The 26,259-nt window shown below is 45.8% G+C and overlaps 1 protein-coding gene across 12 annotated transcripts in view; it reads left to right on the top strand.

The window, feature by feature from the left end:
* Positions 1–26,259, top strand: part of FAM219A (family with sequence similarity 219 member A) — a 103,250-nt gene that overhangs the window by 34,210 nt on the left and 42,781 nt on the right. For all 12 annotated transcript variants that reach the window (XM_080371180.1, XM_080371181.1, XM_080371183.1 and 9 more), the window contains one exon: positions 25,532–25,631. In XM_080371180.1, coding sequence (XP_080227306.1) covers positions 25,532–25,631 — 100 coding nt within the window. The remainder of the gene's footprint in view (positions 1–25,531; positions 25,632–26,259) is intronic.

Here is a 26,259-nt window from a genome sequence, read left to right as displayed (position 1 = left end):
CCCCCAGGATGGTGAACTTGCTGTTCCTTACTAGCAAGACATCTGTTTTCACATATTAATGTTTAACTTGGAGGGACTGCATGGCTCTTCAGGATGGCCTGCCTTGCACCAAGCACTACAGACTGCTGTCAGTCACTTTTCCTAGGAGCTGCTAGCAGGGCTGAAGGGTCTGGAGTGTTGGGATTAATTGGGACCCTGGCGTGGCTGGAGTTCCAGCGGATAGTAGCTGCCAGGTTACACTGGGATGGTGGCGACCAATGCACAGCATTTGCATGTGCCGCTGAAATCTACTTACAAACCTATTCACATCTCGTATGTGGGGAAACAGGGACTGAGTTTCGTTTTCACCTTGTGTTTAATGGGCCTCCTGGGAATCAAATGCAGACGTTCCTTATCCATCCTCACTCCTATGGGAAGGCACTTTGCTTATGAACATCCAGATACTCTGCTATCTCAGGTTTATCCAGACTGCTGTGTAGTTTCTCTATCCCCTGTTTGTTATTGTTTCTGTAAGTCACTCTGTGGCTTATTAATTATTATTATATACATATTAAATATAAAATAATTTATTTTTACAACACACTGAAAGGTAAGGATAAAAATAGGGAACTTATAAACATGTTAGGGAGAAGCACCTCAAACAGCCAGTGTTTGTAATTAAAAAGTTCAATTGCTTGTAATTTTGAAGTTAAAGCTACCTTTCTAAGCTATTTAATTCTTTATTCTACCTTGAACAACCCGAAAATGTACTTGGCTACAATTAGACTTCCAGATACAATAGGTGAATTGTAAGTAAAAACCATCCAGTGGAAAATTACACTATTAGCCTGGAGCAGCAGCCCTGATCTTTGCAGTTTGTAGTGCTGCACAGGCTACACATCCAGTAATGTTCTGTGAGTCCATAAAGTTGAGTGAACAGTCGCTTAAAAGCAAACCAGTTTACGTTTTTGAAAAAATTAGTCATTATTACATTCTTCTATTTTTATTATTTTTTTAACATTCCATTAGTCTAGTTTAAATGGAAAGTGATTTATCTTTGCCGTACCAAGATCTATTAGGCAACATTCCTGAAAGGGCTACATTTAATTAGTTTCAGTCATGGTTTTAGTACATGCAGGATAAAAAAAAAAAATATATATATGTAGATTTCTGTACAGGGAGCGTAATAGTGATTGTAATTTAGAGTTTGTATGTTGCACGGTTGTGCTTTGATTTTAATTTCTTTTCTTATAGAAAGTTGCATCCTGGTGGTCCAGGTTTGCTGTTTTATGAAAATGCTTTGCTGACTGTATTAATGAAAGGCAGTGGTGCACACATTCAGCTATCACTGATTCATCTCAGTGTTCATGGAGAAGCAGGAGTGGCAGTGTCACAGCTGGCTTGGGAAGAAATGAGCTAAAGCTACACAGGAGCGGGTAGGAGTTGGGACCACGTGCATCTAGGTTCAAGAGGGCAGTGAACAATTCAGGCTACTCACTGTCTAAAGCTGTCATGTCATAGCTCCTGAAAAAGTCATGGCACTGGCTGGGATTGACAGCTGGAGCCAGCAGTCTGCATACAGACTCTTCTTCATCTGCTCACTGCACTGGGAGCCAAAAGCATTTCAGATGCCGTTGGACATGATTTGAGTAGGGTCTTCAGTAATTATGTTAGTTGGCTTGGGCACAGGACATTAAAACTGACATCTTGTCCTCCTGCAGGGTTTGAATAGGTGCCAGGTTGCATGAGGTTTGTCCTAGTATTTAAAATAAACCGAAACAGTAGAGGAGCTTTCACTTGACTAGAAAGGATAGCTGTAAATAAGTGGGGTTTTTTAGCTAGGGAAGAGGCTGGAGATCCTTGTGCTTCATTTTGCTTACTTCCACCTCTGTCTGCAGACAACACATAATATTCAGGGTCTTCAGTTCTGAATGTATCTGTAGTTTGTTTGAGAGGTACGCTTAGCGACAGGGATCAATACCTTAGTACAATTGTCAAATGATCTGTTATGGGATAGAATATGTGTTAAAAGAAAGTCCTTGGGTTATAAAATGTAAAAGACCGCTGGTGTGTTTTGGATTAAAGTGATATGCTTTCCTGTTTTCTCCTGAAAAAGGAGAGGAGTTTGCCAGTGGCATCTCCCATCTTTTTTTCTTTCTTTTTTTTTTTTTTTTTTTAATGCAGCAAAAAGAAATAGAGTCTCTTTAACCATTTCTGAAACACAATTCTTTTATATTTGTACTTTATATTTACTTCACAAAGAACAGCTGTGGAATTGTTACTCCAACAACCTAAGTAAATTTCTTAACAGATGGCTCTTGCACTGGGTGGGATGAAAGCAGCCTCTTCCATCCTGGTGTGGCTTGTTTGTTGTTCTTAAATCCTGATACCTTGACAGGGCTTAAGACAGACTTTCCTGTTTTCATTGCAGTGTAAGTATAGTGTTGCGTCAGTAATTCTGCATTGAAGTCTTGCCCCTTTTCCCTTTAAAATTTTTCTTTTAAAACAAGAGAACAACAGCATCACCTTTTTTCTTAAATCACAGCGCTGGTGCAGCATGTTCAGCCAGAGAGACCTGAATGGAAATGTAAAGTTCCTTGGAAATGGTTTTTCAAGGGAGATACTGAGTGCAGTTGTGACGAAGACACTTGTTGTAGACCTTGAAACTTTCTTCCCTCCGTTGCCTCAAGTGAGGAGAGTTTATTAAAAAGGAGAGATGCTTGGACCGCATAACAGTTTGCATATAAAATACCAAGCTTGCTCAGATAACATTTAAACTCCTGTTCCTGAAGCAAGGATGAGTCTTCACACTGCAGAGATATGTGGACACTTACTCACCTCAGACTTAAACAAATATAGGAGTCTCATGCTTAGAGTCTTATTTTTTTCACCTGCAGTGTTTTTGTGACAGTCATCTTGAATATGACATGACATACACCAGCCCCCTTCCTTTGCTGTGCCAGCAGAATCCATGAGTCAGTGTGGCCCAGCTGCAGTTTCTTCACAGAGCTGGATCCTGCCTTCGAGGGCCAGTTGACGTCGTCGGGGCTCCAGCAGTTAGCACTGGGCTGCATGCGTGTGCAACGAGTGGTGTGATCCCAACTTCACTCTGTCCCTCCAGGGACTGCACCAGCTGCTCAGGCTGTCTGGGCTGGTGAGCACCACAGCTTTGAGGAGACAATCAGATGATAAGGCAGTCTATGCTACCAGAAAAGCCATATCCACCCTCTTTCAAGGAAAAATCATCACGCCAGCCTGGGCTGCAAGCTGAACTATGCTGTTGTGAGTGGTGGAAGAAATGCAAAAGCATACTGCGAGCAAATGTCACAATTTCTGGGTGAATGACTTGTCAGCCTGGCAGTTGATTGCAGTTGAAAGGGGAATGTATTGTGTTTGTAGTAAGAGGCTCATCAGAACAGCTGAAGTCATGATTCAAGTCATTATCGTAGGCTGTTTAGTGTTCACCTGCCTCTGTTAGTTCGTGCTGTCTGTGGGGATGTGACTGGGAAGTGGTTTTCCAAACTCTTCTTTCTATTGATCATCTTCAGGTAGAAGTCCCAAGGAGTCAGGCTGACAGAAGGAGCAGGAGGTCCTCTTTCTACGGGCTCGATGAGAAACCCTGTTCACTTGATTGTTGGTGACCTGGCTGCTTCTCCCATGAGAAGTCATCTTCACTTTGATAATTGCCTCCTGTAAATGTATTGATGGTACAAGACCTAAGCTATTTCTGGAGGCCTTTGGGAAATGGTGTTCTTCAAGAAAAGCCATACAGTACAGCTGTTGCTGAATGCAGGCAGGGAGCAGAGACAGTGAGGAGTTAAACTGAAGTGATGGGAGAATACAACTTCAGCATCTGTGTTCTCCACACAGCTATGCTTTTGTGAGATATGTCTTGGCTCTGTGTGAACCACAATACTAGCTCCTGTTCTACTTGATGTACTTTTCATTTCTGGATTTAGAACATGACATGTTAATGCAATTGGATGCCCACCAGTGTGATGGAAATATGGCACAATTACCAAAATGTTTATGCAGGATGAGCCGGAGTGTAGAGTTCAAGGTGCTGGGCATGGTTGTAAATGAAAGTACGTTTGGCGTGGCGCCTGTATAATTGAGATGCCACACATTGTCTCTGTGCATGGATCACTGTCAGCACCTCAGGATTATCATGGGCATGATAGCAGGAGGCAGGTACCTTCACAATTTACTTGATATAAAAGCTGGACCTGAGAACTAGCAGCTCAAACTGGAGTTCAGCCATACAGATGATTTTGGAAACTTCTAAAGCAGTCACAAATTCCCTGAACTCTGCCACATTATAGCTGAGGGAGTAGTTATATCAAAAAAGCCCTTGGAGCAGTTGCAGTAAATGGCCCTAAACTGTACTGTTTGTGCAATTTAATATCCCTTTCTGCTCAAAGCAATTCTGCAGGGATTTTACATGGTGTAAGAACAGAATGATTTAATTTTGCTGTGTTAAAGTCTATTAGCTTTCCTGCAAACAGGAAATAGTTCACGGCTTCTTAATAATTCTGAAATGACTGAGGTGGGAAATTCATGTGAATTAGATTTCCTTGTGTAAGCACAGGTGTATACTCATTGTTGACTATTGCTCTGCTTCAAATGTTTGCAAATACTGCAGAAATGGAAGCATAAAAACCATAGAGACAGGGTGGATGTAGACCAGATATCCTTTGATGAAACGTAATGCAGTCTTAATGTCATTCTTGGCATAAGTTATTGTCCTACTGGCTGTGCAAAGTGGGTGAAACACAGATTGCAAATAAATTGTTGATCTCTGGCATAGATGAACCATTTGAGTCGTTTTGGGTGTTTTCTGGCTGTGACCCTATTTCTGTTTCTGTGACCCTGTTCTCAGGCTCAGGCCATCTCTGTGCTGTCTTGGGAAGACCCCACACCAGACCTCTCAAAAACTATGGTTCTGCAGGCACTTTACACAAGCTCTTGTGATGATGCTCGATTTCCAGATACGATAGATGGTCCTGTAACTTAGATTGAAAACAATTACTTTGGACGTAAATTAGGTACAAGATAGATTTTTACTTCAAGAAATAATGAGAAGAGTTTAAATGGAAATGTAATCAGTTTAAAGTAAATTGAAAGCCTCCAAGTTTTGTCAGATTAGAGCAGAGGTTACAAGTAGGGTAGAGGCTGGCTGCTTCATGGGAAGTGAGATATCTCACCTAGAAATTACTGCCTTGACAGGAGACCCTGTTTGAGGCTAATAAGCTCCCATTAGTGAGTGAAAATAAAAGATCTGGGAATAAGGAGAGGAAGATGGTAAGAGCTAAGGAAGGTATGTGAAAGAGCAGTAGAGAGCATGCAAACCTCAAATCATGTCCTGAGATAGCTGCACTTAGCTTACAGGCTAATCATTACGATTTGTGTCATCAGTACATCATGTGTTTATACATCATAACAGGTTAGGACTCTGCTGCCTCCTTTGAAGGTCATTACAATACACTTAGGTATCTTGTGTTTGGACAATAGGAGTGTCAGTTTAGATAGATCTGTATGCCGTGAAGTATGCTGAAGATGTGCCCAAGGGTTAGACTTTATGTAGATCAGCTTTTTAAAACACGAATTTCATCTAAAGCATCAGAAGCTGTCTCTGGGCTGTGGTGCTGGAGGCAGGAACCTAATGAGACTGCTTTAATACAGTTCTAACCTACACATTAGGTTGCGGTTGGAAAGAGTCTTTCAAGGTTTAAGCAGCACTTTCTGAAAGTGCCTTCACTTAACAGCTAATGACAAGCTTTCTTCAATTTTCTCTCATTATCTTGTATAGCCAGATAATGAGAATGGTCACCCAGAGAGACCATTTAATTTATTTACCATTTTTTATTTCATTGGGAAGCTTTTGCATATTTGAGCCAGTAACGTTCATGATTTGTGCCTCCATAAGTCAAGTGCCCGAGTTCAGCTTCAATCTATCATTGCTCTGAAGATTTACATTTCAGATAGCTTTTTCCAGCAGCACAGATGTTGCAAACCTTAAATTAATGCACAGAGCTGCTTCTACCCTGCAGAAAATGGAACTAATAGGTAAGGAAAACAGTATCTCTTTCCCATTTCTGTCTTCTTAATGATAGTGGAATTTGAAAGATCTACAAAGGGCTGTTTCAGCTAAATATCTTATGTCCACCAGTGTCTGAAAAGAGAATAATGAGCTGAAAGTGTTTCTGTGCCCACCCACAGTGTTAATTGAAAGCTGTGAAGACCAAGAGGTAGAACATGTCTCAAGAGATCTTTCTTGCAGAAACTTTATGTGAGCCATCTTCCCTGTATCTGAATGTATTGTCTAAGCCATCTTCATTAAGCTAAAAGGTTTCAGTAGTAATAAGACGTCTCCTTAATGCTTCCCATTGTAGCAAACTGAAAAAAAAAAATCAAACCAAATTGAAACCCTTGCAGAAGATACCTTTCTTACATTTTGTTAACTCTTCTCTAGCATACAGTGTGCATAGAAATGTATATGCTGCTATACGCAGCAGAAGAAACTGACACAAATGTGGACCTAGCCTCCAAACTTAAAATTGAGAAGGTACCTTAGCAGGAAAGTTGTGCGTTTTTTAATTTGCTTTTTAAGATCATGTGTGCTGTTCTTGCAAGCTTCTTATATGAACAAGAATCACAGGGAGAAAAAATTGTCAGATATGACAGACTGGTAGAGAGGCAACTCTTTACATTGAACAGGGATGTGTGACAACTTAAATGTTGGGGAGCTCTATTTGAAGTACAGTAGTTTGGATGATAATGAAAAAGGAGTTCCTGAGAAAAATAACTGAGCAAAGAGCATGAAGCCATTCACAAGGCAGTTCTGGAAGAACATCTTCCTGGAGAGGGAAGACGATAGATGAAGAAACAAGCCTGTATACTGAGACCAACCTTTAAGATGTCTGGGGAATGGTCTGGCCTGTGACACTTGTGATTTGTTTGTGTAATTTTCTGCTTAATACCAAATGTTTGCAGGAAGGGACCACTTTTCAGGACTGTGATATAGTCCTGGAACTGCAGCTCCTGACCGCTTTTTTCCCCTGCAGTGTAGTTAGAACCATGATATCAGTACTTACTGCTTTCTGGTGCGTGCTGTCAAATGAATTCAGCAGAAATGTATTTATGAAGATACTCTTGTCGCAGGGGACAGAGCCCTAGAGGAGTACCCAGCTGTCCTGCTCTTGTGTTAAGCAGCTTCACTTCTCTGCATCTCAGTTCTCCCAAATATAAAATAGGGGATAATGATTCAGACGTCTCTTGCAAGAATACTGTGAAAGGTGAAAAGGAGAGTGGGAAGGCTGAGAAACAGGGAAAAAGAATTTAGTGTCTCTACAGGGAACATGAATGAAGCCATCTTTGCCATGTGGTGACAGAGACAAAAAAGCACACAAAAGTTCAGGTAGATTAAAATGAAGACAAAAACCTGTGAAGCCATTCTAGATCAGTAATACATTGCCTCGGACATGGTGTGTGTTTCTGATCACTCATCCTAAAAAGGAGATTGTGGAATCAGCAAGAGTTTGAGGGTCTGTAATAAGGAATAAAGAAACAGTGGAAATAGTGAGATTGTTTCTTCTTGAAGAACCAAATAGTAGGAAGCATGCTGAGGAGGAAAATAATCAAGGAAGCAGAAAAAAGAGAGAAGGGTTAATAGATATCTGAACTCCTACTCCAAAACACAAGATATTAAGAACTTAGTGGGACTGAAAGACACTGATCCCAAAGCTGAGTCAGTAGAGTGGGTGGGAGATGCTGGGATGGGAATCCATTCCTACAGCTTGTGGACCTGCTGGCACAAGACACCAGTTAATGGATAAGGAGGATGCAGGGATCTATGCCAAATTAAAAATAAACAGGGTGAGAAGGAATAGACATTCTTTTTTCAGCAACTCTGGCAGTCCTAGGGGCTTGAAAGGGAACTTTCCCAAGTGGCAGGTCATCCTGAAAGAGATTTCTTACTTCACTTGGGGTGAATGAGCACAGGCTGTTGGTAAGATCAAGGCAAGATTGTGCCATCATGGAATGATGTAAAGGACAACCAGATGACCAGGCCCAGTCAGGATGGGTTTATGAAAGACAGGTCCTGCTCAACTAATCTGATTTCCTTCTATGACAAGATGACCTGCTTAGCAGATGAGGGAAAGACTATGGATTGTCTATAGACATTGGTAAAGCCTTTGATACCCTTTCCACAGCATGCTCCTGGAGACACTGGCCGCTCATGGCTCGGACGGGTGCATCTTTGCTGGGTAACCAGCTGGCTGGGTGGCTGAGCCCAGAGAGTGGTGGGGAATGGAGTTACATCCAGCTGGTGGCCGGTCACAGGTGGTGTTCCCCAGGGCTCGGTGCTGGGGCCAGTCCTGTTCCGTATCTTTATCAGTGATCTGGACGAGGGGATCTAGCACACCCTCACCAAGTTCACAGGTGACCCCCAGCTGGGGGGAGCGTTGATCTGCGGGAGGGCAGGAGGCTCTGCAGGGGGGTCTGGGCAGGCTGGAGCGATGGGCCCAGGCCAGTTGTGTGAGGTTCAACCAGGCTCAGTGCCGGGTCCTGCCCGTGGGTCACACCAGCCCCCGCAGCGCTGCGGGCTGGGGGCAGGGGGCTGGGAACCGCCTGGGGGGAAAGGGCCTGGGGGGGCTGGTCGGCAGCCGGCTGGGCATGAGCCCCCCGTGTGCCCAGGTGGCCAAGGAGGCCAGCAGCATCCTGGCTGGTGCCGGGAACAGCGTGGCCAGCAGGGCCAGGGCAGTGCTGTCCCCCTGCACTGGGCACTGGCGAGGCCGCCCCTCGACTCCTGTGTTCAGGTTGGGCCCCTCACTGCCAGGGGGACGCAGAGGGGCTGCAGCGTGTCCAGAGACGGGCAGGGGGCTGGTGCCGGGGCTGGGGCACAAGGCTGGTGGGGAGCGGCTGGGGGAACTGGGGGGGTCAGCCTGGAGAGGAGGAGGCTCGGGGGCACCTTGTGGCTCCCTGCAGCTGCCTGACAGGAGGGTGTAGGCAGGGGGGTCGGTCTCTTCTCCCAGGTGACAGGGTGATAGAACAAGAGGAGATGGCCTCAAGTTGCTCGAGGGGAGGTTTAGATTGGATATTAGGAAAAATTTTGTCACTGAAAGAGCGGTGAAGCATTGGAACAGGCTGCCTGGGGAAGGATTGTCACCGTCCCTGTAGGTATTTAAAAGCCATGTAGATGTGGTGGTTAGGGACATGGTTTAGTGGTGGACTTGGCAGTGTTTGGTTAGCAGTTGGACTTAATAATCTTAAAGGTCTTTTCCAACCCAAACGATTCTATGGTCCTGTGATTCTAAAGAATGGGGCTTCTACTCTGTTGTTATGGTAGATCCCTTGCTCCTACTTCACCAAGTGCTCCCACTGTCCCAGCTCTCAGTGGAGAGTGGCAGTGCAGGCAACAGTGTGATGCTGGCAAGGGAACTGGCAGGGTTGTGAATAGGGTTGCAAGACACAGCAGTGTGTCAGGGAGAAGGTTAGGTCTGCTGGGTACAGCAAGACATGGTTGAGCCCCCCACACACACAAGATGAAGAAAGGCATAAAACTAACATTCTGCTGACAGCCAAGTAAGTAATTTTGTGGGCTGTTTAGCGTTTGGCTCAACAGATAGCATCTGAACATTTCACAAAGTCCTTCATCTCTGAAGCCCTACTGTTATGTGAGTGGATGGATTAGAAAGCTTTACCAGATCCCCCTAGTCCTTTCAAAATCCCTTCCTTCGCTCTCATGATCTTGTGGCTGGACAGATAAAGGCTTGAGTCAGAGACTGATTAAGGCCAGAAGATCATCTGGGGTTTTCAGTGCAACATATCTATCACCTGATCATTTTCCCCTCCTCCTGATTATTACCTTTTCACCTACTCAAAGTGCAGTTTGGTAGTGTTTGTAAGCAGTCATCATACCATACTGCAGGGCTGTGATCCAGGAGCCCAGCAGAGGAGTGAGACCTTTCTAGCGGCCTTTTGCAGGAAAACTGGTTTTAGAGACTTGGCACATTTCATGTAAGAGCATAAGGGTCCCAGTTCTCTAGGACAGCCCCACGTTTTATAACCACAAGATCATCTTCCCTTCTGTTCCTCCTTCCCTACATGGCTTGCAGCTTCTGCAAGAAATCACGTACTTGGGATTCTGTTTCTTCCTTGTGTAGCCCTGATTCGTGTCCTGTGTAGTCCATGCTGACTCCTGAATTATGAAAGGAAAGGGTTTGCATGAGTATGTCATTAAAGACTTTTGTAGCACATAGGTTGCAGGGGCTCAAATTAGGCTGCAGTATCTGTATTTAAGACCTTGGCAAAACAGCCCTGCTGTTTTTTTCTAATGTCGGTTCCCTGCATTTTTAACAGAGGAAAATGGACTATAAGGAAACCGCATCATGGCCTAGCACAGTAGCACCAGCATGGCTCTGGGACATCTGAGCTCGTTGCTCCGTGCCACCAGCCTTAGCTGAGTTCAGGCCACAGAGACAGTCAGGTTCCTAAATACCTTCACTGCAAGAAGGTTTTTGGACCTTCACTCAAATGTAGTCTGGGACCAGCTGGGGAAAGTAACAGCAATGGTTGGTTGTTGTCCTTCATGTGTGCAAGCCCTGGCAGAGCATCAAGGTGCATCTTATCACAGATGTCTGACAGCTATGTCCTCTGCTGCTCTTGACCCTCACTGCCTTTTGCTGTGCCTGTCCTGTCTCTTCCTTGTCTTCTAGGAACATCATTCAGCCACTCCTGCTTCCATTCCTGGTTACCCATCCAGTCCCCCCATCACCTTTTACAGTCGCCTCTAGTCCTCCTAGCAGACCCTACATTCCCTCCCTGTTCGTCTCCTGCCAGTCCTCTGCCCTCATCAGACTGTCTTGGACTGCAGATGCTGAGAGGGATAACACATAGAGGGGAGGGTTCAGGGTGACCAAATGTGTTCCTAGCACCTCACTCCAACAAAAAATATGTATATCTACATATTTATGTGTGTGTGTGTGTAAAGTTATATTTAAATATATGTATTTCATGTCGAGCTGAGAGAAACATCCAGAGTGCAAAATTTCACCCCAAAGAGTAGACATTTGGCAAATGAAAAAAACTGGTGACATACAAACATTTGGGCACTCACACTCAAGGAGCAAAGCAGGCAACACCCTCCATGGCTCACAGCAGTCTGCCTTCCAGCAGGGCCTTCGGGAGCCCTGGCACAGGCCTTTGGGGCTGGCCTGTGTCTCTGCAGCAGAAGGAGCAGCAGCCCGGAGGGAGCTGGATAAAGAGCGACAGCAGTATGCATGTGCCTGAGCCTGTCCCAGGAAGCACTGATGTTGTGGTCACTTTTCATATCCCTTCCCAGCTCAGCCAGAGATGTAGTTTGGCTTCTTGTGCGTGCAGTAAGCTCCTTCGACCTCCTCTTCCCACCTCATGCAGTGCTTTCTCCCGTGCTCTGCAATCTGCTGCGGCTCCTTCAAGGGGGCCAGGGACAGATGGCTTGATTTTGGCTGATAAATGGGCTGCCTTCAAAGGAGAAGTGAGGCGGAAGCCGTCTGGCCTGATATCTCTTTCTGGTGCTGTCAATGGGAGGCCAAGAAGGCAAGCTGGAGCAGAATGAAGACCAGTTGCATTGCAGGAAGCACAAAGGGGAAACAAATTCTCCTTTAAAAATGCTCTCCTTGTGCCACTAAATGGTGTCTGCTTGCCTTTATTTCAGACAGCTCCTGCCAAACCCCGTTTACCTCAGTATTTAAGATATGCTCTGGTCTTTGCTCAGCCTGCTCTGCTACGTGAAACACAGCAGCACTAAGTATCTTCAGATGCTCTCGAGGGACAGCTGGGAATGTGGCTGGCATTTTGTGTGCTGCTGACTTTTAAGCTCAACATGGTAAAATGCTATCCAGGCTTGTCAGTTTCCATCCACAGCATCTGGCAGTGCTGGGGGCTGTTGGACACCTTGCTGAGCCTAGCCTCAAGTCAGTGGTGGGGGGCTGCCACGCTCTGTAGGACCCTTGTGGTGCATAGACTGCAACCCTGTAATAACTGAGGGAATTGGGAGCAAGCTTAGTGGATAGGGGAGATGATAAAAGCCACCACTTGTGGGAATAAAAATAGGTTTTTCTTCAGAGACCTCAATTTTGCACTTTTTTTCAGGATTAGGAGGGGAAGAAGCATCCCTGCCCTTTGGAGGCAGAATAATTTATAAACCACATTTATAAAAATCAGCTATTTCCCTTTAAGTTGGTTCCTGTGCCTTTGTCTCGACTTCCCTGATTAGTCACATAATGAGGATATTTCTAATACAAATGTGTCAGGGGAGAAGGGAGCCAAACAGCACTTCTTCAGAGGAGAATCTGTATCCCCCTGGATGCTAATTAGTCATGGAGAGGCAGGTGTGGGGGGCGGGGGTGAGGCGAGCTCTTATTTTAGAAGCCAGAATGATTTGTGCTCTCACAATTTCTTGCACAGGGCTGGAAAGCCGTGCCAAGGTAGAGTGACTTGAGATCTCCCTTGGCTTTTGCATCCCTGCCCCTCAGACGTTTCCCATGCTGCTGCTCCTGCTGCTGTTCGAGGGGTTATTTCTGTCAGGAGCTTGGCTAAACAGAAACTCTCTCCTTATACATATGGAAATCTGATGACTGAGCTCTCCATCTCTTGGGACAAGTTGAAAGCATCATGCTAAAGAGAAAAGGGCTGCTGAGCACTGAGCTTGGTAGCTTTGTTTTCTCAACTAGTGGAGAGAAACTGTTGAGGTTTTAATGCTGGGATCCACCTTTGCAGGATGGGCAAGTGACTTCTCAGGCTGTGCTCACAGGGACGGTGCTGAACACTTTGAACTGGTAGCCACAAGTGAGGACAGGAGCAGTCCTGCCTGCCCAGTGCTGCCCTCTCAAAGTTGTTAGTGTTACCGACCAAGATCCTGGCTGAACCTATCAGCCTGGGTTGTGCGTTCAGGAGGCAGCACTAGCACTGTAGGGGTATGAAAGCATGGGCTGTGGCAGTCCCCTGCTCCATTCGGGCTAAACTGGTGTCCGCTGCTGAGATTCCCACCTGTCTGCAGTGTGACAGATATGCTTGGTGTGTAAGCCTTGGGAGCTGCTCATCTTTTGGGTTGTGTTGGAAGAGTCTGTGTTTTTAGATTTGTTGAACAGCTTTGAATGCTTCTGGGCATCCATTATTTTTCCTGAGAAATCTTTTGAAACCTCCATCCCAGAGTGGTGGGCCCCCACAGTGCTTCTTCAGAGCTTTGGTTGGATCCAGTTTATAGCCTTTCTCCTTTCCTCCGTTTTCTCAGCATCCCTCCTTCCCTGCAGCCAGAGGTAGCTTTGATCTTGGACAAATGCATAGGTATTTGCTCTTCCCTCAACATCCTGTCTGCATTCACTAGGCAGCATTCCCAGATCTTCAACTTCCCTAGAAAGCAGGGTGCTTAGTGCTTGAGATTTCCATGCTGGTGACTTTAACTCTTCCCAGAGCAATGTTTGGCTGAGTACCTGAAGGGAGATGCAGTGATTCCCTGCTGAAGGCACTTAAAAGAACCACCCATGCCCTTGGCTTGTGAGCACAGGTTGAGTAAAGTGCAGGCATACAAACTCGGCTTGTATAGACAGTGAACACCCAGCCTAGGGTGCCTTGGGTTGAAGGCAGTATACCTGGCAAATGTGAAGTAGGTGTGCAATGGAGCAGGCATCCTGTGGTTTCAGCATGAATCCAGAGGCTGAAGAAAAGCTCCACAGTGTGCTTTCTTTCCAGGAATGTCAGACATCAAGCTGACACTTGACACGTAGCATTGTTCATTATATGGGTCTCATGGTTGGCTTGAGACCTCAGAGAGCCTGTAGAACCAGATATCCCTGCCCTCTGGGAGAAGCGGGATTTACTAGGTGCAGGAGAAAAGCAGGATGAAAAATTATTGGTGGAGGAAGAGTGAACAGGAGAAGCAATCAAACAGCTCAGGAAAGGATCTGAGGGACTGGATTAAAGGTGCAAGGTATATTCCAGGAGCAAAGGTATGGGAGCTGAATATATAAAACCCAGCCACCTTTCTTAAAGTATCCTAACTGCTAACTGGAAAAGAATGAGTGGCCCCAGAGGTATGCTAGTAATAGGTGTAACATTGAACCATTGTTTGAAGTCCATGGTCTGTTGAAATGTATGGATGTGGAGCCATCCCACATTTTCCTGCTATTATTTATACAGCCAAGGGCTCTGAAAGCTTAGTAATAGCATATTTGGCACTGGCTAGATCCAGTCCATGGCCTATAAAAGTGATTCTCTGATCTCCAGGCTGCTGGAGGGAACTTACATCACTGGAACAGAACTCCCCTACTGTCATTTGTATTGTGCCAGGACATTTTTGTGAGGATATATAATTTCTGCAATATGTGCCGGAACCAGCCAAAATTTATAGTGTTTCCTTCAGGTAAACTTTGATCTTGTCTTTCATGTACGGCTGGAACAGCCTAGCTGCCTGCAGAGAGGATCTGTAAACCATTCTGTATACGCTGTGTGTACAACCATGGCGTTTCAGCAGTGATGGCAGCTCTTGTCTTGCACTTTCTCAGCCAGTTTCTCACAGTGTTGGGGTTGTCCATAGGAAGGAAGGTTCCTCTCCACCCTGTGGGGGAGTCTCTGATCATTTCAGGTGGAAAACTCAGCTCTCTCTTTGAAAATACTTTTCTTCCTGGTGAGGCTCCTTTGAGACCTTGAAGGAGTTAAGATGGAGCACACCTTTGAAAGAAGCTATAAACACTAACTAGTGATCTTGAATTCAGTCACTGCAAGATCTTGCTGTGGTCCCTTATGGGCAGCACTAGGGCTGTGCATAGCACTGCAATTTTCTGTAGGATTCAGATAATACAGATAATGCCTGTACACCAGCGCACGCAGCTACAGGCCACCTGATCGGGAAGAGGAAGGTGATGAGGCCTTCACAGACAAGCTGGAGGTGGCCTCCCGATCACAGGCCCTGGTCCTCTTGAGGGACTTGCATCGCCCCGATAGGCACTGGGAAGACAACACAGCGAGGCTCGCGCCGTCCAGGAGGCTGCTGCAGAGTGCTGGTGATCGCTTTCTGACACAGGCAGTGGAGGAGCTCCTAGACTTTGTCATGAGAAAGGCAGGAGGACTGGTTAGGGTTGTGAAGGTTGGGGGCAGCCCTGTCAGCAGTGACCATGAGATGATGGAGTCCAGGTTCCTGCGTGGAGGCAGCAGGGCAACAAGTAGGACTACAAGCATGGACTTCAGGAGAGCTAACTCTGGCCTCTTGAAGGATCTACTTGGAGGAATGCCATGGGTTAGGACTCTGGAAAGTAGCGGGGTCCAAGAGAGCTGGCTAGCATTCAAGCATCACTTCCTCCAAGCTCCAGATCGGTGCATCACCATGAGTAAGAACATGCTGTGAGAACATGCAGAGAGGTGACGAGGCGGGCCAAGGTGTGTTTGGAATGAAACCCGGTGAGGGAGGTCAGGGACAAGAAGGGCTTCTTCCAGTACCTCAGCAGGAGAAGGATGACTCGGGAAAATGTGGGCCGGCTGCTGACTGAGGTGGGTGCCCTGGTGCCCAAGGACAGAGAAGGAGGAGTTACTGAATGCTGCCTTTGCTTCAGCCTTCACTGCCGAGGCCGGCCCTCTGTTATCCCAGAGCCTGGAGGCAAGAGAGGAAGTCTGGAGAAAGGAAGAGTCTCTCTTGGTCGAGGAGGATCATGTTAGAGATCACTTAAGCAGCTTGACACCCACAAATCCACGGGCCCTGTCGGGATGCACCCAGAGCGCTGAGGGAGCTGGCAGGCGCTATTGCCAAGCCGCTCCCCACCATCTTTGAAAGGCCATGGAGAACAGGAGGGGTGCCTGAGGACAGGAGGAAAGCCAGGGCCACTCCGGCCTTCAAAAAGGGCAAGAAGGAGGATCCGGGAGACTACAGGCCAGTCAGCCTCACCTCCATCCCTGGAAAGGTGATGGAACAGCTCATCCTGGTGGTCATCTCAAAGCACATGGAGGAAAAGGAGGTCATCAGGAAGAGTCAACACAGATTCACCAAGGGGAAATCATGCCTGACCAACCCGATAGCCTTCTCTGATGGGAGATGAGGGCAGAGCAGCGGTGGATGTTGTCTGCCTTGACCTCAGCAAGGCTTTTGACACTGTCTCCCATAAGATCCTGACACGTAAGCTCAGGCAGTGTGGACTAGATGAGTGGACAGTGAGGTGGATCGAGAGCTGGCGGAACAGCAGAGCTCAGGGGTTGTGATCAGCGGCGCAGAGTCCAGCTGGAGGCCTGTAGCTCGCGGTGCTCCCAGGGGTCGGTGCTGGGTCCGGTCCCGTTCAACTCATTCACCAATGACCTGGACGAAGGGACTGAGCGCACCCTCAGCAAGTTTGCTGACGATGCAGAACCGGGAGGAGCGGCTGACACACCAGGAGGCTGCGCTGCCGTTCAGAGAGACCTGGACGGGCTGGAGAGTCGGGCAGAGGAACCTCATGAAGTTCCACAGCGGCACGTGTAGGGTCCTGCCCCTGGGGAGGGACAGCCCCAGGCACCAGCACAGGCTGGGGTGACCTGCTGGGGGGCAGCTCTGCGGAGAAGGACCTGGGAGTGCTGCTGGGCAGCCAGTTGCCCGTGGGCCAGCTGCGTGCCCCGGTGGCCAAGCAGGCCAGTGGGACCCTGGGGGGCATGAGGAGGAGCAGGGCCAGCAGGTCGAGGGGGGATCCTCCCCCTCTGCTCTGCCCTGGTGAGGTCCCACCTGCAGTGCTGTGCCCAGTGCTGGGCTCCCCAGTTCAGGGGGGACTGGGAACTGCTGGGGAGGGTCCATCAGAGGCTGCAAAGACCATCAGGGGACTGGAGCATCTGCATGGTGAGGAAAGGCTGAGGGTGCTGGGCCTCTTTAGCCTGGAGGAGATTGAGAGGGGATCTTATCAATGCACACAAATACCTTAAGTGTCAGGAGGATGGGTCCAAGCTCTGTTCAGTGGTGCCCAGTGACAGGATAAGGGGCAGCAATCACAAACAGAAGCACTGAAAGTTTCACCTGAATCCAAGGAAGAACTTATTTACCTTAAGGATGACAGAGCCCTAGAACAGGCTGCCCAGAGAGGTTGTTGAGTCTCCTGTGGAGACATTCAAAACTGCCTGGGCATGACTCTGCAGCCTGCTCTAAGAGAACCTGCTTTAGCAGGGGGTTGGTCTAGATGATCTCCAGAGGTCCCCTCCAACCCTGACCATGGTGTGATTCTGAGACTCAGCTGCAGTATGTAGCCCAGAGCCCAAGCTCCTGTTCCTGACTGTCCTCCAACCACGCTGTGACCTTGGCTCTGACATGCTTCTCAATTTATAATCATTTTGAGGGTATCCTCCCGCATGAGCTGTGGTTTGAAGAGCAGTTGTAAAGTTGTTTGGTGATTTTTGATATCCTGGTTTGGCCTGATGCCTGTTGCTAAACGGACTCCTACAATAGCTACCAAGGATTTTGTGGTGCTTTATTGCCTTACGTACTCATATGTCTCATGTTGCAGCTCAGAGGTGTGGCTGTATAACCAGATGTGTATAAGGAAAGGTGTAACGTCAGCATAGGTATGTCCTTAACAAGGAAGGAAATGTTTTGGTATTGAAGCACCCTGAAAACATACTTCAGTTAATAGCTGGTTTTAAATAATTATTGCATGCCAGCCACTTGGCAAGCGCTACAGGCAGTGGGAAGTGCAGTGTGGCATTTCTCTAATTTGCAATGTTAATGATCCAATTTAAGTCATGTAAAGTTAACACAAACCTATAAATGCATGTGATAATAGTGATGGCTTATGCGTGAGAGAAGAGGGAAATACAGTGTTAAATATATTCTATCGTGATTGAAAGGAAAGGACTGTGAGATGCTTGTGCTGGTTTCTTGGAGGGAAACCTAACAGAAATCATACAATTACTGCCATTTTTCTTCCTTGTCCCTCAGTTGCTTTCCCAAAGTATTTGGTTGGTGCTTCCTCTGTTATTGTAGACTCCCAGGATTAGTCATACATCATCATCTAAAAAAAGATACTTTCTTCCCTGTGCTGCAAATGTCATTTTTTATCAGGAAAACAGAACTGTGAAGCATCTTGTTCCCTTTCCACAGCTTACACCTTCCTGCTTGCTGCATTTTTTTCAGCTTGACTGTGGCATGACAAACCCCTTGCAGCCAGGGCTCCAAGGGAGCATTTCAGTGCGAGCTCTGTGACATACACAGGCAGACTGGCACTTCTCTTCTGCCCCCATTTGAAACACGGCAAAGATCCAAACTCCTCAGTACCTGCCAGTAAGCTGAGTTACCCCAACTACAGGTGTACACAGTAAAAAGTAATTTAAGTGACATTCTGGTTCAATTTAATTAATATGACTTGAGGTTTTAATCATGGAGCAATTTCAACAGTTCTGGCTTTTCAACTGCTAAAAAAAATGGCTTCAAATACTGGTTTGTCATACAATTATAAACTGAACAGGTTCAAAATCTGGATCTTGTAGTGGATATTGCAGGCCTAATTTGTTACTGTTAAGTAAGTTTTCTTGGGTTGCTCAGAAAAGGAAAACAGCAACGTTGTAACTGGTACATTGGCAGAGCTAGTAGAAAGTCAATAAACAGTTGTTGTTTATTGCTTTGTTGAAACTAAGTCGGTAGCTATCTGAATGTATTTCAATGTATCAGTCGTTGCATCACCAAAATGGCATATATTTTCACTTTGGTGAAAAGTGGTGGTGATGCTGAGATGAGCAGTTAGTGCTCTGGATCCAGCAGCGTGCACATGCTGATGAAAAGTGACAACCACATCTTCCCAGGAGCCTTCTGCTGTGATCACTGTGTGATTCTGGAGTTCCTTCAACATGTAAGACTTAGAAAAAAGATGGTTTTCTTCAGCTTACCCAGAGAGAAGGTGACGGCCAGCTGTAGTCCTTGACAGTGGGTAGGGGAGCTTGGAGAACCTCTCTTTCCTGGAATAAACTGGTGTTCTGCCTAAATGAGTTTGGCTTAGAAGCAGGCTCCTCGCCTCTTAAGACAGATGGGGGAAAGGGACCTGAAAAGATAGGGATCTTACCAGCTTGCACCAAATCCAGACGAACTTGCCCCAAAACCTGATCAGCTCTGTTGATTTTCTGTGTGACAAATTAGTTTCTAACCCAGGCTCACAACAGCAATTCCACAACTTCCGTCAGGCAAATGTACAGCTCCTTAACCATACCTCTGCAGTTTTCTTTGCTATTTCCTTGCAACCCTGCTGTAATTTAAGGTAATTTTTTCTTATTCTAGTGATCAGAAACATGAAAAATAAATTACTTCCTTTTTCTCTGTGGCAGTCTTTTCTGTATGTGAAGATGGCAATTGTATCCCTCCTTAGCCTTCCCCTTTCTGCTCTGAACACCCCATTCTTCCAGTGTTCCTGGATGGTTGTAGCTTCTAGCTTTTATCTGTAGGACAGCTGAAGGAATTACATCTTCCTTGAAATAATGGGCTCCAACATTGTGTGTTTAAGCTGAAGCCTGAGGGGTGTGAGGGAGAGCTTGACAGTCTTTTGTGAGGCTTGCAAGTTCCACTCCTGCCACACATCCACCTGTGACACTTTCCTTTCTCTTGCTGAACATGCCATTATGGACCATTGTTCATCTATATGGTGGATTCAGCTTGATCCACTGTAAATCTGACAGCCTTTGAGCCTCTCCTTTTATGCTGTTTCTTACACAGACTACGTGCATCTTGATTCCCAGTGGTTTTGTACCCAGTGTTTTTTTTAAGCACTTCATGTTCATAGATATGTCTATATTGTAGTGATACGTAGAGGCTGCAGAGGCCTGTTGTCCAAAACACTGTGAGGTCGTGCTATTACATACTTACCTGTGCACACTGAGTCCCCTCCCCAGAAGCCTGCTGCCTACAGCTGCATTTCTTGGTATAACCTAGTGTGGTACAGCTTGAAGCAGACTGAATCTGCAGACACCATAGCATTTTCTGTTCCCAGGGCAGAGAGTCTGAAGGCATAAATATTTATTAGCAGGAGCAATGTTCTAGCCTGAGAGCCTGGGATGACAACATAGGAATGATAGAAACTTCTCGGTGACCTGAATGTACCCCCTGTATTTGGGGTGCATGCAGTTTCTCACACATTTTCCTGTTCCCCAAGTCAGTCTCTCAAGTACAGAACACCTATCAATTTTTCCAAACTCAATGTTTGATGTGGAAAAGAAGCAAAATACTTGGGCTTGTTCTTTCTTGTTAGCATTTGTTTGCAGCATGTGATCCACATGGGCAGCTTCAGAAAGCAGGAGTCCACTGAGCTGTGAGTGCTCACTGTAGGCTGTCACACACATGTTGGTACCGAGACTTCCAGCATCTTTAAGAAGACAGCAAGCAGCGGTACTGGAGAGAGACAAAAGGTAGCTGCGTGATACTGCTGAGCAGCCATCTCATACTGATTCAGCTGATGATGATCAGACAAAAGCCTCTGCAGAGGTGGTGGGTAAAGCCCTGTATATTGGCTCTTTCCTTGAGATTAGAGGGTAAGGGCAACCATGCCCCTCTGCTTTATCAAAAAGCAGAGCTCCTTTAATGATCATAGAATTTCCCCCAGGCAGCAGAGTGGAGAACATTTTCTTAGGGCTGTAAAAATGACTGATTTTTAGGATAAGGAAGGGTGGGCAGATAGAGACATCTCAGTTTCCAGCTGTGTTTTTAAGGGGCAGCTGAAGGCTGCAGAAATTGCATGTGCCCGTTCCCTTCCATGTGCACTGGGGTCCCAGAGGATTTGCAGGGTGAAAGGCAGAGGCTAGTGAAGCTTACAAGGTGTCAGAAGCGTTGACTGTGAAGTAAGGCAAAGGAGGCTGCATTTTCCAAGGCGTTACAAGGATACATTTGTATGCAGCACTCAGCTCCACCGCTCAGGGTGTGACTGCAGAGTTTGCTGGCTGCTTGAGGCTATTCCCCCCACACCCCCCTACTCAGTGTGGGTTACTGGGAGAGGTATACAATAGGAATAAAAAGGCTATTGACCTGGTGCATTAAGGCAGATGATGTGTTCTTGCTAAGTACTGCAAAAAGGAAAGGAGGGATTTTAAAAAAGAGAAAGAATAAAAACCCTGCTGAACATGCCATCTTCCTTCAACTCTTGATTTCAGTTTTGAGTCATTTTAGCTTCTCTCTGTGCCCCTGCGTATGGAGGATTCACAGCACTTCTGCTCCACGAAAGTTCACTGGAACTAATTTCCAATGTTCAGAAATGTCACACAGTACACACACTGTAGGACATGGCTGTATCTGGCAGGAGGGCAGTTTTCAAGGTCTGTTGTGTCAAGCCTATAGGAAAAAACAAACCAGTAAGGAACCACCCCACTGTTCAAGTGCTGTGGTTGTGTATGCCCCATTAAGCTGTGAACATGTGGGGAGAAAACTTCGATTAAACTCTGGCCCCAGCCAAACATTCATGCAGTGGCCTGATTGAATGTATTTTTTCCTTAGGAATGAACACATAAGGAGACCTCAGGAAAAAAAAAATCCCTTAAATATATTGAATTTCCATAGCCATTTTAAAGCCCCTGCAGCAACATCTCAGTACTTGCCTTCTAATTGGGAGTGTTGTGTTCCCTGCAGCAACCCAAGAGAAATCACATCGTCTGGCCTGGTACCAGTCACACCACCACGTAGCTGAGATTTTGATGTCAGGGTCAGAGCTGAATGCATTGGTCTAGGGAGACTTGTAAAAAAGGACAAAATTGCAAAGTGAATTCCAATAGCAAAAGCCCACACTGAGTCTCAGTGTGCTCAGAGGCATTCACAAGCTAAAGGCTAATTAGTCAAGTAAATGTTTCGCTGGGTGGGTGAGCTATATATATAGAAATGCACCTGTTCAGTATGCACAGAAGCAAAGTGTGTTCCTGCAAAGAGGCAGCTCCAGCCAAGCAGCCGTGTGAATGCTGCATTCTTGCAGCTGGGGTTGTTACTGTAGAGTCATGTGTGTTGCTGTAGAACATCTACGAAGTGATGGATGGGAAATACGACAGTGCCTTAGCACTCCTGGCCCAGGGATAGACACCTGCTGGCACTGGCGATGCTGTCTCTGGCCCAGCTTGGTTCCCTTTTGGATCTGTTTTACTCTCTGGAGGCAGCAAGGCTATGTGCACAGCGGTGATCACCCAGACTGCTGTTGCTTTGTGATCCCTCTGTGCAGGTCTTGGATTTGTTGTGTGGCCATAACATGTTCCCCTGGTGGGTCTGCTGTAGAGGTGCCATGCTGCTGTGGCAGAAAAGTGTCATTACAAACCTTGGAGATGAGTTCCTGGTGCGAACCAGCATTATTATGGACTCTACTGCTGTGTCCTTCATCGTTCTGACCTCCAGTGTCAAGAGGCCGGCATGCAGTCTCCACCAGTTGGCCAGCCTCCTCTGTAGTCAGTGGGGAGAGGGGACACATCTCCAAGGACAGATTCATCTCTTTGTAACGTGAGTGTCCAAGACAGGATGGAATGAATCGCTCTTTGAAAGTCATCTTTGTTTTCTCTGAAGGTCTAGGAAGACTTTTGTGTTTGTTTGGTCTATAGCTTTGAGATTGCTCCAGCTGTGTCCTCTGGTCCAGGACCAGAGTCCAAATCCTCAAAGGCACCTCAGAACATTTCTCCCCTCCCTCTATTCATGCAAATGGATGTCTGATATCACTGGCAGATTACCCAAAAGGAAGAACTGCTATCAGCACATCAGCTGCTGAGAAAAGTGAGGGCTGGTGTTTGCTTAAATAGTTTAAACATAATTTTAACAATATGAACCTGAGTTAATCCTCATAGCCAGGTTCCCTTCTCTGCCATGTGAACTTCTGTCTGTGAGCAGATGTGACTCTACACTGGACTGTACCAGCACAGGAGGCAGAATGTGGCCATCATACTATGTCCTCTACCATAATATGTCTACTTCCATGCCTTCCTGCAGGCAGCAGGTTGTGTCTCCAAGGACTTGTTTGTGGTTAGTAGCACTAGGAAGCATCCAGCTCTTGGATTCCTGCTCCTTTAAAACAGCTGTATCCTTCCTTTTCCCAGCCTGTCAGAGAAAAGGTTCTCATCCGGGAAGCCTGGACTCAGATGATGCCACTAACCACCTTACACATCCCATCTTGGAGAGCTTCTAGCATGTCTAGGAGACAGTCATGTCCTTTGTATTATCTGGCCATTCCCATGAATATCCTTTCCTACAGCCTTCTTAATCTAGCCCCTTCATCTGGGTGTGTTTAAGACCAAGCCCATGTTCCAAGGATACTGCAAGAACTGGTCTTCGATTGAGATCATAGAATAGGTTCTGACACAGAAAAAAAGGTTGGCTATTTTAAGTCCATTTAAAGGTCTCACCTACTGTTGTGCCATTTCCCCAAGAGGGCAATAACAGGGTGAGCCCGTGGTGGTGCCTCTCCCTGGTTCCCTCCCTCCAGTGATGTGTGTCTCGGGGCAGGCTGAGACAGAAGCAGTGTTTTTGGGTTTGGCAGATATTCCTTCCATTCATTTCTCCCACTCTTTCCTGAGCCCCTTTTAGCATCCACAGCAGCATATCATATGCTGTATGGAGAAGTGCTGAGTTTGATCCCAGCTGCTGCATGTTCACTGCCACTTGGTGTCTCATGCTTGTAGAAAATAAGGGCTATCTGACCCCTTTTCACCTTCTCACCCTACTCAGGATTATTTAGACTTCTCACAGAGGCCCTGTGCTTTGTCTTTCCCTGGCTGAAGAGTCTTGTTCTGTCTAGCTGGTTGTGCCATGGGACCTGTCATCCAAGATATCTCTTCCTTGAGTGAAAGCTGCTAGCTACACCTCATCATTTTCATTTATAAAAGTTGTGATTGTTTTTCTTCTTTGTACTACCTCACTTTTAGCTTAATATAATTTCAGCTGCTCTATTTTGTCATTTAGTGTTGTTATTAAAGTAGGATTTTTAACCTAAAATGCAGGTGATCCATCATTTATGCCTGTTTTCTCCTGGAGACTGGCTTTTTGTTTGCAACCTGCTCTAACCTTTTTAACCAGTCATTAACTGCTGCATTAGAGGGAAAGTGCAGCAGTGACTGCATTAGAGGAAAGCAGAAGAAATTGCATTATCTATTCAATGTCCATTTCAATGTCAAAATTGAATGCAAGGTCTTGTAAGCACCATCCATTTTAAGTATTGTCAAAGTTTACGGGATAGTGCGAAGGAGCAGAATTTTGATAAAATATTTTAACCCTACTTACGTTATTTGACCAGTTTCTATGAAGACAGGGCCTAATTCAGGAATCACATTTTATCTCAGAAGCACAGTGTATTAATAAGAGCTAATGTGCACTGCAGAGAGGAGGCAGGCACTAGGGAAGAAGGGACAGTGGCTCGCCAAGTGATTTTTTTACTGAGAGCAAAGTCCAATGGTACCTTGCCTTGAAATTCAATGACTCTGCCTTGCATACAGGTGTCAGTGGTAAACAATAGTTGCATTTTTATAAGAAATTGTGTACAAAATACGAACTGCAGAAACTGAGAGACAGGCAACATCAATTCACCAGTTTGGAATGGTATTTTCTAGTATTTGGTTTCTGGCACTTTGTTCCATTTCTTACAAAGTGACGGTTTCTTCAGATATTAGGCCTAACATTGGATGCTTGTTTTCCTTGTGCAGCTCTATTATAATTACAAATTTACATACACTTATGCATATATGTATGTGTATATTCAGTTTAGTTTTGAGCTTCTACGTGGGAAGAAGTGAACACGTTGGAAAACCAATTTTAATTTTCACTGTGGTGCTAAGTAGAGATAAGTTCCAACAGGTTTGAAGTTTGCTGTGAAAGATCTGTAAATGTTTTTTAGCTGTGGTAGAACTGCCTTAATTGGTAGTTTGAATCTCTCTGAATCCTTTGGTGTGCTGTACCACAGAGTACAACACTACCTGAATTAGGTTGTCTGCAGGTAGGCATGATGGAACGGACTCTGTGTTTGGGGAGCATTGGTTTTCGGAGTGATTTCACTGACAGTGCGAAGTACTGTGTTGACAGATACTAAATAAATTTTTCCAGTTAGCCACAAAATAAGTTCAGTATTAGAAGTACAGGCTTATTGGTTGTTTTTCCAAGAGGGACCGGAGATTGAATTCTACTCATTCAGTCGTTATTCCTTCTAAGCTGGACTTTCACACAGGCTGGTCATGAGCTTTTGAGTTTTAATCATGAGGTTTACTGTTCCACTTGGAACTGAGGTGAAACTGTAAATGCATTTCATACAACACCCCAAAGAGTCATCAGATGAAAATGATTTGGGATTACTGCCAACCCAGGCTGAATTTGAACTGGTGACCCACCCTCCACATTATATTCCCAGTATCATCCATCATATAAGTCTGATGTTGAAATCTGGCATTTCCAGAGGTACTTTGAGCATACTAGATGTGCTTCCAGGTTCTGTCTTTTGCCCCTGGGTTTCAGCTATTCAAAACGCCATCATGTTCTCTGCTCCCTGTGAATGCGGGTGGGGGTGGACTCGCCTAACAGCCAGAGATGAGACAGCATAACTTTTAGCTAAACCATTCTGTTTCATTTCCTTTTCTTTCTTAACAGGATCCAACAGCTGCATCTATTTCGGACAGAGATTGTGATACAAGAGAGGGAGAGACTGTAGCCATGAACTATAAGCCGTCCCCACTTCAAGTGAAATTAGGTGAGTCTTTGCTGATGGAGAGTGAAAAGGCTGAATCCAAGGTCTGAAATACAGTGAGGTGCTTGTGGGATCTCCATGCGTGTGGCAGAACATGCCAGCTCGGCTCAAACAACTCACAGAGTAGTTTTATCATTGTGATTCTGCTGCTGAGGGAGCTGACCTACAAACATGTGAGGACCCTGTATCTTGGGCAGTGGTAGAGGAAGGAAGCTATGCCTTGAAAGGAAGGCATAGCTTTTTAAACCTACAGGTTTTTATCAAGCTAAGATCAAGGCTTGGCCAGACAAAGAATGAAGATAATATAGAGGGATTGTAAAAAGAAGAGAAGACAGAATAACTGCAAACAAAAGGGAAAGGATCAGAGACTTGGGCCACTACCAGGAAAAGACAGAGCTGTGTTACTTTGAGATGAGGGGCATGTAGGTCTGTAAAGGTTCACATACAAATACTTGTGCTATTTCTGAGCAATATTTTTTAAGTTCTGGAAGCAGAATCATCCAATTAGCATAATACACTGCTTCCTCGCAAGGCTAATGCTTACAAGAGGACAGCAATCCACACGTGGCTGTCTTGCCTTCAAAACCTGAGCCACTATTGTGTCACACAGGCTCAAGAAACTGATGAAGGA

Source organism: Falco punctatus, assembly GCF_963210335.1.
Source record: "Falco punctatus genome assembly, chromosome: Z".
Lineage (NCBI taxonomy): Eukaryota > Metazoa > Chordata > Aves > Falconiformes > Falconidae > Falco > Falco punctatus.
Note: the sequence above shows the minus strand (reverse complement) of the source record. Positions and strands in the feature narration are given on the sequence as shown.